Source organism: Cucumis melo, chromosome 7, assembly GCF_025177605.1.
Source record: "Cucumis melo cultivar AY chromosome 7, USDA_Cmelo_AY_1.0, whole genome shotgun sequence".
NCBI lineage: Eukaryota > Viridiplantae > Streptophyta > Magnoliopsida > Cucurbitales > Cucurbitaceae > Cucumis > Cucumis melo.
In genome coordinates, this window is record NC_066863.1 from 8,771,932 (window position 1) to 8,785,168 (window position 13,237).

The window sequence follows — 13,237 nt, forward strand, 5'->3', positions numbered from 1 at the left end:
AAGAGGAAAAAGGGTGGTATAGGATATACCTAGTAAGGGACCCACTACTGGGCCCGTTAGGGAATAAAAATTAACTTCCTATTTAGACGTACCCTACATGAACAGTCTAGTCGTTCCGTAGAATGCACACATCAGTCTAGTGATCCCGAAGGATGCACGTATCAGTCTAGTGATCTGGAAGGATACACATATCAGTCTAGTGATCCCGAAGGACACACATATCAGTCTAGTGATCCCGAAGGATGCACATATCAGTCAAGTGATCCCGAAGGGTACACATATCAGTAAGGTAAACTACCCCAGAGATGAAGCTAACCGTTACCCCACAGCCTATACAAAACCATCTACAACAGTCACATTCCGATAACGTTCATACTAAGAGTTCAGTCATAGGCTTAGCCAGTCAGACAATATAGTTTTAAACAACTATCTCCTCAGTTGCTATATGCATATCCAATTCACACATCATTGTGACATTTATTTAAATCCCGTCAATCAGTCAAATCTTCACTTTGTAAAGTTATCTGACGATATTTCGACTCAGTTCAAACTCTAGTGTATCCCCAGGTAATCTACGTTATGCGTAATGCCCACATTATATCTGACAATCATAATCAGTTCATAGCACAGTTCAACGGCGTATACTCAATGTACACGATAGGTTCTCGGATTTTTAATCCTTCCACGACATAACTCCATAACCAATATCCCGACAACAGACTTCCACTTACATAACCTTAAGACTTTATAGTCCATCGACATACTATTCCAGTTCACAACGTAGCCCACCAACATAACTACAATACACAGAACATCCGGGCATCGGTGTCTATCCGTAAACAACTCATTACATATGATAGCACATAAGCTACAATTAACGGTCACGTTACCTTTAATCAGTCAAGAGCATATAAGGGATATGTGTTAGTTAAACATGCGTCAATCCACTCAATACAGTTACTAACGTATAATCCCCCTGTGGGTTACTATGTTTGCAGCCTCAATCCGAGGTCCAGCAGTAAGAAATCCCTTACCTGTAACTTGGCTATGCCCCTTGATCGAATCCACCTAAACGAATCACAAGGGTTTAAACGATGACACTAGTAAAAGTCATTTTTAAATGGTCCTCAGCAACATCCGTTGACTTACCCGAGTAAAGGAGAGCTATCTTCAATTAAGCCTGCTGTGGAACCCAAGAACTTGAGCGTCAACTCCGTAATACCTTCAAGGAACGAAAGGTAGGACCATGTCTTAACCCAATATCTAAACTCGAATCGGTTATTGCAACATTAGGAAACTCACTAAATGATTTTTACCGAAGGCTCACCGTGACCCGAAGTGGAAAGAAAATGGCTTAAATGGCTCAACTCGGCTCGACTCAACTCTCGGCTCGCGGCTTGCGGCTCAGCTCGGCTTGACTCGTCTCGCGGCTCGGTTCGCGGCTCAGCTCGACTCAGTCTCGGCTCGGCTCGACTTGCGGCACGAGCACGACTTGGATTTGCGGCTCGAGTTGCGGGTCAGATTGAAAGAAGGTAGCTCGGGTCGGGTTAGCTTAAAGTCGGGGCAACCACGAGCGAGGGGTCTTTGAGCGCTCGACGGCAGTGGCATTTCGCGGCTTGGAGAAGTTCGACGATCGGTTTTGCTCTCCTAAGCTTCGTCGGACTTCATATTGGCATACAGCGGCGACCACTGTGACGCAACGCTGATCGGAACACACAACGGTCGACGGCGTTCGCTTTTTTTTTACAGAAGTGGAGACGGTCGGCTTTGCGAGACAGAGAGAGGATCGAAAATAGGACAGAAGACGAAAACGTGCGGATGCAGAAATGGGGCGAAAGACGGAAACGTGTGGATGGCGGCTGTGTTCATCGGGTGAAGGAGCTGAAGAAGAAGAAGAAGAAAAAGGAGGACGAGGAGGAGGAAGAAGAAGAAAAGAAAACGGGGGGGGGGGGGGGGGGGGAGGGGGGGGCAGCGTGCGCGGAGGTGCTAGGATTTTTTCTTTAAAAAAAATAATATATATATATATATATATATATATATATATATATATATATATTTAAATTAAATAATAATAACAACCATAATAATATAATTAATAATAATAATAATATAATTTATATTATATTATTATTATATTAATTTATACTATATTATATTTTTTTAAAAAAATTCTTACCCTTCAATTTCTTTTTCTTTCCTCTTGAAAACCAACAAAAAATTAACACCAAAATTTTAAATCTCGAAAATTAATATAAGATAAAATTTACCTCGAAATTTTGGGGCGTTACAATTTGATTACAAGTATTGGTTTCAAAAGTTAATAAACATACATCTAAACCAGTTTCAGAAGATAAAGACTCAGTCCACTAGCAACTTCCAGTACGAACTGATGCTTTGCTTGACAATTGTCTTCCCAGTTTGCTCAGAAATTACAGATACAAATTACGATTTCAGCCAACATGATTAACTTGAAATTTGACACAAGGAGCAAAAACCTTCAATTCCCAAGTTGGATCATTGGATGGCATAAAATAATTGAACAAGCTAACTAATATGGAGGAATTTGAAAATGAGGAATAGAAATTTTAACAAATAGGTATGAATGGACGGTTATATTGAAGTAGCAAAAATTAAACAAAGACTAAATAGAAGGTCAGAAGAACAAGAAACACTAAATATAATCTATTTCAGAATCAAATTAAGTAAAACAAAACATACAATCTTTACTTTACAAATCACGAGAGAATCCAAACATTTTATTCCACCTAAGTACAATTCAATAAACATAAAAAAGAAAAACTAATTATAAACAACTTAAACTAATAAAAGAAATATCACACAAATCAGTTATAGATTACGTACTTGATAAACTTACCAAAAAATTACATAAAAAACAATTCATAATCTAATTGTGAAAGGCCTAAATATCGTTGTAGATTCTAAAAAATAATTCATAATCCACCCGTCCATGTTTCATTGTGCTTGAACCAAGTATGCTCTGGTCTTCAAGTGGTGGTGGTTGAATCAACGTCCTAATAACTTACACAAAAAATTTGTAGGGGCATTCATTAAACATATCTCTCCTTCATCTCCCGATCATGATTAATATATTTACAACCTACATTTAAGTTTATGTTAATCTATCATCTTCAAAATCATTAAATCGGTGATTAGAAAGAAAAAGAAAACAGACATATGATAAAGATAAAGGCAGTGTCTAACCCACCAACCACCTCACTGTAAAATAAAATTTTTTTAAAAAAAAACTTACTATTTTTTCCTAATTTAAGATGAACATATAAGTTCTATAACTTTTTCTTAAACTAAAACAAAATTTCTAACTTATAAATAACTTGGAGGACCACCCGCCACAAGAAAGAATAACTGAAAGACTTTATGTGGCCTTCATTCATATCTTCAAAACATAACAAATGAAAATGAAAGCTTACTAGTTCTCCATTGCTTGTAACAATTTATACTCATTCATAATCAAATAAAAAATCCCAGCTACTATTCCCAGAATGCTATTTAAGCAAATATCACATACAGTAGAGTCCCAATTTTCTTGAATGTCAAACATTGATCAATATATTATTAATCATCCATCATTTCTTAACACAATCTAAATCATTTGAAGAATGCATACAACCATTTTACAAGGAGTGTCGAGAGATGATGTTACTTACTACGGAGTTTTCAAGATCTTTCTAGTACCATCCATTGATAAAAGTTGCAAAAATTCCTTGAGCTGCCATTACAAACACCAGCATTGCATTCATTCCAATCCATTTTAGAAATTAGAATGGCTTTGGAAAACCTCAAACATCAACCTATGTAGATGAAGGAAGAGACAACAATGCAACAAACAAAGGATTGTACTAAAATGCTAGAGATTCAAAGATGAAAAAGTAGGTTTGAAAGAGGTTTGGATTCCATTTTAGAATGTAGAAATATGAGAAAACTATCCCAGCTGCAACTAAACAAAGGAATGAAGCAAAATTCTTTGGATGGTGAGCTATGCAATCCCTTAAGCTGAAAAGTAAGTTGGAAAAGAAAATATGTATTACTTCTTGAAAAACATTTACTGCATTAAGTTTGGAATAACGTTTTTCTGCACTAAGTTTGCATATGAACAGTTACTCCAAAAAAACAGAAAAATGTTAGCTTTATTTCAAATTTTGAGAACCTTTTGCAAGGATACAAAGAAAACATAAGGTTACAACGTTATTCCACGAAAAAAATTAGTTTACAAGAAACTACTTTGCTGAAACACCAACCATAGCAGTAGAGTTAAGACAAAACCACGAAATCCCACTTAAAAGAAAAGGATAAAGGGCAAAGAAAACATAAATCATTGTCTCAGATGGCGCTCACTTAGTTGTTCTGTAGGAAGTTATTCTTTCTCTTTTCTTTAATTAATAATGGGCGTATAAAATTTTCTGTATTACTTTCTTCTAAATTTTTTTTTCCATTATCTGTTTTCCAAAATTTTAGTGGAAGACATATAAGTGAAGGTGCTTGTTAACAGTGTAAACCAAAAGTAATGAAAATAACACTCAAGAAATAAAAATACACTACCCAATTCAAGGTCATCTTTAAATTATGAATTGCATATATGCAACAAAAAAATGCAACTAGATTCAAGAAAAATCTTACAATATCAGAATCATGAAGATAAATGATTAGGAAAAAACAACTTACCAAAGGATAAAAAGTCAAAATACATATATCTCTTCACCTAAGGCTGAGCCACTTTAAAAATGGGTTGAGAAAAGAGAACAATTTGGGTCAACACCTCCAATACAAAACTCCAACACCATCAAATTCGAAAATCCTACAAAATTGCAGAAAAATGAAAAAATAAATAGAAAGAAACCAGTGAAGTAGCAACCCATAAACTTAAGAAACCAGTGAAGTAGCAACCCATAAACTATTTTAAAACGAAAAAAGAACATTTAACACAAAGAAAGGTTGAATAGGAGTATCAACCTATAGAAGTTGAAATTCGAAGAGGAGAAACTGTTTGCGGATATGGAACAGAGAGTGTGAAGAAGGAGGAGAATGTGAGAGAGTGGAGAGCGGGTAAATAATTAATTAATCTTTTTCATAACAAAGACGACGACAAGGTTGGGCACGTGGTGGTTCGATGACAACAAGGCTGGACACAACGGATGATTATATTGGATTCAACGACGATTGAGCACGGGTTGGCTTGACGGATTACTTGCGACGGTTGTTTGGAGTAGAGTTAGGGATCGAAGGCATGAGATGAAGATTAAGAGGAGTAGGAAAGAAATTGAGAAAGTGAGAAGGATTGTAAAATCGTATGGCTTGGAGAGAAAAGAGTAAAGTAAGAAAGAGAAACCATTAACTTTTTACAAAATTAAAAAAAAAATAAAAATGAGCTTTAATGTCACTTTTAAAAAAGGAGAATCTTTAATGTAGGTTTTAAACCGACATTAAACATCCGCCTTTTGAAAAGCTACATTAAAGCTCATTTTTCATTTTTTCCACATGACATTAAACTCCATATTTCTTCTAGTGAATGTTGCTCATCCCATTGACCACTCTGAAAAAATAATTACTGCCAATTTAACCATAACTAAAATGATCTGCAACAATTTTGGGAAAATAAAAAACACGTAATAAGTATATCAGTCAACTAATACATATAATATAAGTATATCATACCGCTGATATAAAAGACTAATACAAATTAAAAAAAAACAGAATCGAACGTAACTAAATAAAACCAAATTGATCTACAAAGTTCCTTTTGATAAAAGATATTAGGAACAAATAAAAGAACAAATAAAAAGAGATGAGGAAGAACAAATCGTAGCCTGAATTTTAATAAATAATATATGAGAAATTCACAAAAATAATATTAGGGCTTCAAAAAGGGGAAGAAATACATACATAATTCTTGTTTTCCCTGAAGAAAAAATGAGGAGAATAGGAGAAGATGATAAAATAATAAAAAAAAAAAGCCGACAAAGAGGGAGAAATCTAAAAGAACGAAACTAAAGAGAGAAGAGAAGGACGGTGGAGAAGAACGGCAGAAAAGAGGCAAAAGAAGACGAGGAGAAGAGAAGTAGGTGAATAGGAGAAATGGTGAAGAAGAACGATAGAGAAGAGAAGAAGAAAACGAAAAATGAAGGAGAACAATATAGAAAAACGAAAGAGGAAGAGAAAACAGCAAAGAAGGGAAATTTTGGAATAATGAAAAAAAAATATCAACTAAAATTAAAAAATTGCTATATTTGCAAAATTGAAAAGATTGGTGCTAATATTGTTAAATTAAATTTTTATTGTGCCACTCAATACAATTTCCCAATTCCATAACTATTATTATCGCTATCAAAAAAATAAAAAATGTCAAAGTAGTTTAACGCTTAAGGCAATGACCCATTAATTTTTGTAAATTAAAGTTTGTAAATATATTTTAATCTTCAAATTCTAAGTGTTGTTATTTATTTTTTACTAATATGTTTAAATTTTAGGCCAAATGTTTGAAAAAAAAATAATCTAAAGCAATGTTGTGGACAGTAAAGTGTAGAGTTAATAGATTGGGATTAAACAAATCGTTTTTAAAATGTAAAGTGTAAAATAAAGTTTATCAATATACCTGCAAAATAAAATGCAAGGTGGGTGAGTCAAACACCATTTGAGAGTTGTTTTAGCAAAAATGAAAATCATGATAAAAAATTTTGAGAGACTAGAGAAACAAATGGTAAGGAAACAAAGAAAATATATATTATAACATTATTTTAGGTATCTTTTAAAAAATAAAACTCTGCAAAATATTTATAACAATTCTAAAAGAAAGTTAGAGGTCCATGATATTTCATCAACCATGGTTGCTATTCAATTTTATGGTTTAATTTGGTTATCTGATTTGGCCTTTTGAATTTGACTATGTGATTGATTTTTTTTAAAAAAATTTTGGTACACAATCGTGAGTAAAGGAAGAAAGAAAGGCGATAGAAAAAAAAAAGAAAAAAAGAATGACAAATAACTAAATCTAAAACAACCCAAAATACCATCTAAAGAAATCTTAACGAAAATGAAGAATGAAAAATTATACGGTAGTTCATATTTATGAAAATTTCTTATTATTTTATATAGTATGAAAATGAAGCTTCGATAATAGGTCATCATAGGTCCCAAATTAGTTACATACATGCGTTACATTACATAATGGAGAATTGGACGTGGGCTACACTTGGCTTGCAAAGGGCAGGCCTTAGGCATACTCAACCCCGTTCCTTCACCCATATCCACCATTTCTTCCCCAATTCTTTCCCACTCAAAACACTGAATCAAGGACCCCAAAACCAAGCCTACCACTTTCATGGCCAGCCCTTCCCCAGGGCACCCTCTCCTACCAGCCCCAAACACCATATACTTCAACCCTGTTCCATCTCCTTCCGCCGCCGCTGCCGCTAAAAATCTCTCCGGCTTGAACACCGCCGCCTCTTCCCACAATCCGGCATCATTGTGAATTGCCCACGCGTTCACCATTAACATCGTGCCACGTGGGATGTGGTACCCACCCACCGTACAATCGGCGGACGATTCGTGCGGCACCAGTAACGGCCCCGCCGGATACATCCTCATCGTCTCCTTTATCACGCACTGTAGATACGGTATCTTCTCCAGATCCGATTCTTCGATATGTCGTTTTTTCCCAACTATCTCGTCGATCTCCTCTTGGGCTTTGCCCAGTACGTCGGGATGGTTCAGTAATAACGACATGGCCCACTCCATCGTCCCCACCGACGTGTCGGTCCCAGCTGATAACATAACCATCATTTGGCCGATGATGATTTCGTCCGTGTAGTAATCTGGATCTGACTCTTGAAGAGATAGCATCACTTCTATCATTGTGGTCTTCTTCAGTGGAGATTTGTTGTTACTCATTGCCTGCTGTTTCTCCTTTCTGTGTTCTTCTATTAGATTCTGAACCAACTTATCTCTTTTCTTCCGTAGATTAATGTATCTCTTCTCGATTTTTCTACTAATTCCAGTCCATTTCAGTATCGGTAGGTAATCCATCAGATTTGCCGTTGCAAGTTTAAATGTTTCCGCAATGATTTCTTGGAAATTTAGAGATTCCTCGCTAGGGGTTGTGTTATCGTCGAAGTAACGCTTCCCGCCAATCATTCTCATCATCACGTTAAGCATGAATTCGAAGAGAAGGGTTCTAACATTAACGACTTGATTTGAGTTTTTACAGAGACGGAGGATTAGGGAATGGACTTCATCGGCGCGAACAGAGGAGAGAGATTGGAGATTAGCAGAGGAGAGGAGATGGAGAGATAAGAGTCGACGGAGATTGCGCCAGTGGTCGCCATAAGAAGCCCAGACGACGGCGGAGAAATCGTAGCCGAGATGTTTGCCGGCGAGGAGGCGAGGGCGGTTGGCGAAAACGATGTCATTTTGGGAGAAGCATTGGAGGGCGGCGGAAGGGGAAGAGATGAGGAGGACTGGACGAGATCCGAAGCGGAGAAGGAGAATGGGGCCGTATTTGTGAGAAATTTTGGCTAAAGTCCGGTGAAGTGGGGGCTTGAGGAGGTGTAGATGACCGAGGAAGGGGAGGGCAGGGAAAGGGGAAGGTGGGCGGTTCTGGATCTTGCAGAGAAGATGGTGAATTACGAGGTGAAGAGTGTAGAAGAAAAAGAGGAAGAAGAGAAGGGTTGTTACCATTTTTCTTTAAAGTCTGATTCCTGGAGGTTGAAGAAGGTTACCGTGTTTACACATATCAACAAGGAAACACCCACTCCTCAATTTTTGATTAAATATGTTACAATTATTTTATGCAATCAATTCAATTTCTAATTAATGAGTTTTCAAGCCTTTTATTTAAAAAACTTATCCAAAAAAAAAAAAAAAAAAAAAAAGAAACTCTTTACTTAGAGAAGAGAAATAAAAAGAGAAGTAAAGGAGTCTGAAAACTCATTAATTTCCATCATATCAAAATGACTAATTTTCACATTACCAAAATTTGGACACTTTTTTTTATAATTTTGTTATAACTTATAAATGTTCTAACACAAATTGTTCTGTACATATTACTACTTAAGTTTAGGAGAAAAAGTTAGCTTTTTCCTCTTTCCCTCATCATTCTAATTAAGAAAAGTCAGAGGATAACTAAGAGCATCTCATCAAATCTTAAAGTAATGTTACCATGCAAAATAATTTGCACATATAAAATAATTGGGCATATAAGAAGAATTCAAATTTAGTTCAAGGAAGATAAATTTTGGGGGTCTTCTAAAAAATATAAAGAAACGACAAAATATTTACGATATAGAGAACAATTCTAAAAACGGAAAAAGTTCATAGGTTCACCGTAGATTTTTAATAAAGAAACGACAAAATATTTACTAGAACAATTTTGAAAACAGAAAAGGTCCAAAGGTCTACTGTATAAAATACCAAAAATATCCCGTCAACCACGTGGCTACGTTTAATTTTGTTATACGGTCATTTAATTTGGTAAGTTTGGTTACAGGATCATTTAGATTTGGGTCCTAAATGATTTTTTTTTTCAAAATTTGGTACACGATTTTTTTAATTTTTTGGTATTTCTCTAAATGATGATTTATTTTTTTTATATGATCGTTTACATTTGACTATTCCAATTCAAATGATTTTTTTCAAGATTTTTTATACACAATCTTATAATTTTTTTTAATGTTTTTTTAAATGATCATTTACATTTGGCTACTTCAATCTAAATGGTTTTTTTTTAAGATTATTTATACACAATCTTTTTTTTTACACTATCGTTTACTTTTTTTACACCATCGTTTATATTTGGCTACTCCAGTCTAAATGATTTTTTTTTCAAGATTCTTTATACGCGATCTTTTAGATTTTGCTATTTTTTTTACACAGTCATTTAGATTTGGTTAACCAAATGTAAACAACTTAAGAGGAAAAGAAGAAAAACAATGGAAAGAAATTGCAGCAAAAAAAAAAAAAAAAAAAAGAAGAGAAAAATAAGAAAGACAGATTAAACGACGTAAAGGAAGACAGATTAAACGATGTAAATAAATAATTGAAAAATAAAAAAGGTTATGGAAAGAAATCGCAGAAAAGAAAAAGAAGAGGAAAGAAGAAAGACGATAAAAGAAATCGCAGGAGAAGACGATTTCATCGCAAGAAAGAGAAGAAAGATAAAAGGGCAAACCTGAAATATTTAAAAAAATGACTAACTTTATGTAACACCCCAAATTTCGAGGTAAGTTTTAACATTTTGTGTTAATTTTCGAGAATTTAAAATTTTTTGTGTTAATTTTTGTTTGGTTTATAAGAGAAAAGAAAAAGAAATGAGATAATTGCAAATGTAGCAATTATATTCAAAATAATTAAGTATATAGCAACATTTTAAAAAAATTGCAAATATAGCAAAATCTGTCAATGATAGGAGTCCATCACTGATAGATCATGTAGCAAATGTTGGTCTATCATTGATAAACCATAAGAGTCTATCAACGATAGAAGCCTATCACTGATAGATTTTACTATATTTGTACTTTTCTAAAAATATTGCTACATACTTAATAATTATTCTAAAAATTGCTACCTATTATAATTACCCAAAAGAAATTGAAGGGTTTGAATTTTTTCATAATATAATATGATATAAAATAATATAATAATAATATAATATAAATTATATTATTATTATTATTATTAATTATATTATTATATATATTTAAAAAAAAAAAAAAAAACCCTAAGCCCTCCCCCCGCCGCCCGCCCTGTCTTCTCCTTCTTCTTCCTTCGCCCGACCGCCGCCCCAATCCTCTCCGTCTTCTTTCCCGACGGCACCGTCGTCTCCATCTCGGTTTCTCCAAGTCGCGCATCGTTCCGTCTTCCTTCTCCAGCGGCAGATCTCGATCATCTCTCCCCTTCCTTTTCGTTCAACGCCGGCCAGTAGCCGCACATCTCTCGTTCTCCTGCCGAACCAAACCAAACTCCCCTTATCGTTCCTCTGCACGCCGTCGGATCTTAACCACCACCACACTCCAATCTTCTCCTTCTTCGTTCTTGCACCGCTGCCACTGTCTTCTCCCTGTGTGTTTTCCGACGCCCAGTCGCCGTCGTGCGCCCTCCTTCGTTCGGTCGTCCTTTCCGTTAAAGTAGAGTCGCGCGCTGCTGACACCGTGTTCTTCCACGGTTTTCGTCAACTTCAGTCGTCGTTCACGAAGCGCCAAGCTGAGTCGACCAAGCTGACCGAGTCGACCAAGCTAAGCTGAATCGCGAGCCACGAGCTGAGTCGAGCAGAGCTGCGAGCCGCAAGCTGAGCCTAGTCGAGCCGCGAGCCGCAAGTCGAGTTGAGCCGAGCCGCGAGCCGAGCCATGAGTCGAGCCAAGCCGAGTTGAGCCGCGAGTCGCGAGTCAAGAGCTGAGCCAAGCCGAGCCATTTTTCCAAGTCGATCTCTTGGTTCACCAAGCCACGTAAGTCGTTCTATTCGTGCTGAGTCCCGTGAGTTTTGGTAAGGACAATGTGAGGAATTTCTCACGTTTTCATTAGTCGATGTGGGTTTAAATGTCGGATTAAAATGTTGGACTGATTGGTTGGGTTAACTGTTGATCCCCAGAAGGTGTTAGCGAGGTGACGCTCGAGTTCAGGAGTGTTACGACAAGTGTAGTTGGAACCAACTCTCCTCTATTTGGGTAAGCTGGTAGAAGTTACTTTGGAATGTTTGTAATGTGGATTTTCGGTGATGTCATTGTTAAACCCTTATGTTTGTGTTTAGGTGGATTCGTTAGGACGTCGAATTGAACAAGAAATTTAGCTACATTTCAGGGAAGGGACTTCTACTAATTTTAGATTGGCACGTATTGACTGATATGAGAATTATAATATAATGACTGTACCGTTCGATTGTTTGTATAAACCAAAAAGGTATTGCCAAGTTATGCTTTCGACTGAGTATAAGCATATGACTGCTATGTGTAGTCTAGTTATAATAATGGGTTATGCCGTCGATTGAGTTTAGATGTTTGGACCGTTATGAGTGGTTTATATATATATATATATTATCATCTATATTGATGGGTTATATTATTGGTAGAGTGTAAATGACTTGACTGTTATATGCAGTTATACATACTGATGGGTTGTATTGTTAATGGAGTAGTGATGTTTGAGCGGTTATGTGTAGTTTATGCATTTTACTGTGAGTCTAGCAGTAAGTAATGATCTCAGCTTAGTCCGGAAAGTTGGGTCGATACAGTTGGTATCAGAGCCTAAGTTTAAGGTCTTGTAGACTGACTTATGATGTGAGTCTGTGTTTGTGTCCCTATGGCTAAAACGGTCCTTGATCACATGCAGCTATGTTTCTAAGATACAAGTTTATGTTTATGCATATGACTTTGCCTGTATTAAGGTAGAACTACACGAATGTTATGATTTGAGTGTGAAGGATTTGATGGTGAAATTTAGGAAAAATGTCGTCACTTAGAAGTGCTCGAATGGATGGTTGAGTAGGCAGGGAGGTAGAACATAATCAACCTAATTGACAGTTTCACAGTTGAAAATCTAGGAAAAAGAATTTGATTTGGTGGTTTTAAAAGGAACCAAGTACGTGACTAAGATCAAATTAGCAAGTGCATTGGATTATGCTTAGAATTGACGCATTAGAGAAGAAACAAAGAAATCTTTTATGCATAGTTGTTCTGATGCAACTTTAAGAAACTATTTTAAGTTTACCATGAATAAAAGTAACTAGTTTGAAGTTTGAAAATGAAATGTGGTTTTAAACATGAAAGCTTAGACTATTAAGCAAGCAAGTAGCTTCGGTAGAGGCTAGTTTCAAGTACAACCATGCAGGACCTATAGTCCTATTAAAAGTTATCTCAGTTATGAAGGCTATTGAGCTGTTGGACCAAGGTATCTGAATTATCTTGGCTAACGTGGTAAACACTAGAGGGGCCAAGGTTTATTTGTTATCTGAATCGGTGGTGAGAGCGTATTCTAATGTCTCTTCAGAAGAGCTTCTAGAATTACCGCCTCAAAAGAAGATTGATTCCTTAATTGAGTTGGAGCCTGGTGTCGTTCCTATATCTAGAGCTCCATTCAGAATGCCCTAGCAGAGTTGACGGAGCTGAAAGTGCAGTTATAGGAGTTACTTGACAAAGGCTTCATTTGACCGAGTGTGTCACCTTGGGGTGCACCAGTTTTGTTTGTTAAAAAGAAGGATGAGTCGATGCGCTTATGT

The 13,237-nt window shown here is 36.1% G+C and overlaps 1 protein-coding gene across 1 annotated transcript; it reads right to left on the reverse strand.

Annotated features, from left to right (window-relative positions):
* Positions 1–7,098: 7,098 nt before the first annotated feature.
* LOC103487563 (cytochrome P450 81Q32-like) lies at positions 7,099–8,812 on the reverse strand. The gene has a single exon (XM_008445900.3). It carries the CDS (start codon positions 8,707–8,709, stop codon positions 7,189–7,191), a length of 1,521 nt encoding a protein of 506 aa, XP_008444122.2. The 5' UTR covers positions 8,710–8,812; the 3' UTR covers positions 7,099–7,188.
* Positions 8,813–13,237: the final 4,425 nt, after the last annotated feature.

Coding starts and splice junctions, on each gene's coding strand:
- LOC103487563 (XM_008445900.3), bottom strand. CDS start 8,709: ATGGTAACAACCCTTCTCTTCTTCCTCTTTTTCTTCTACACTCTTCAC.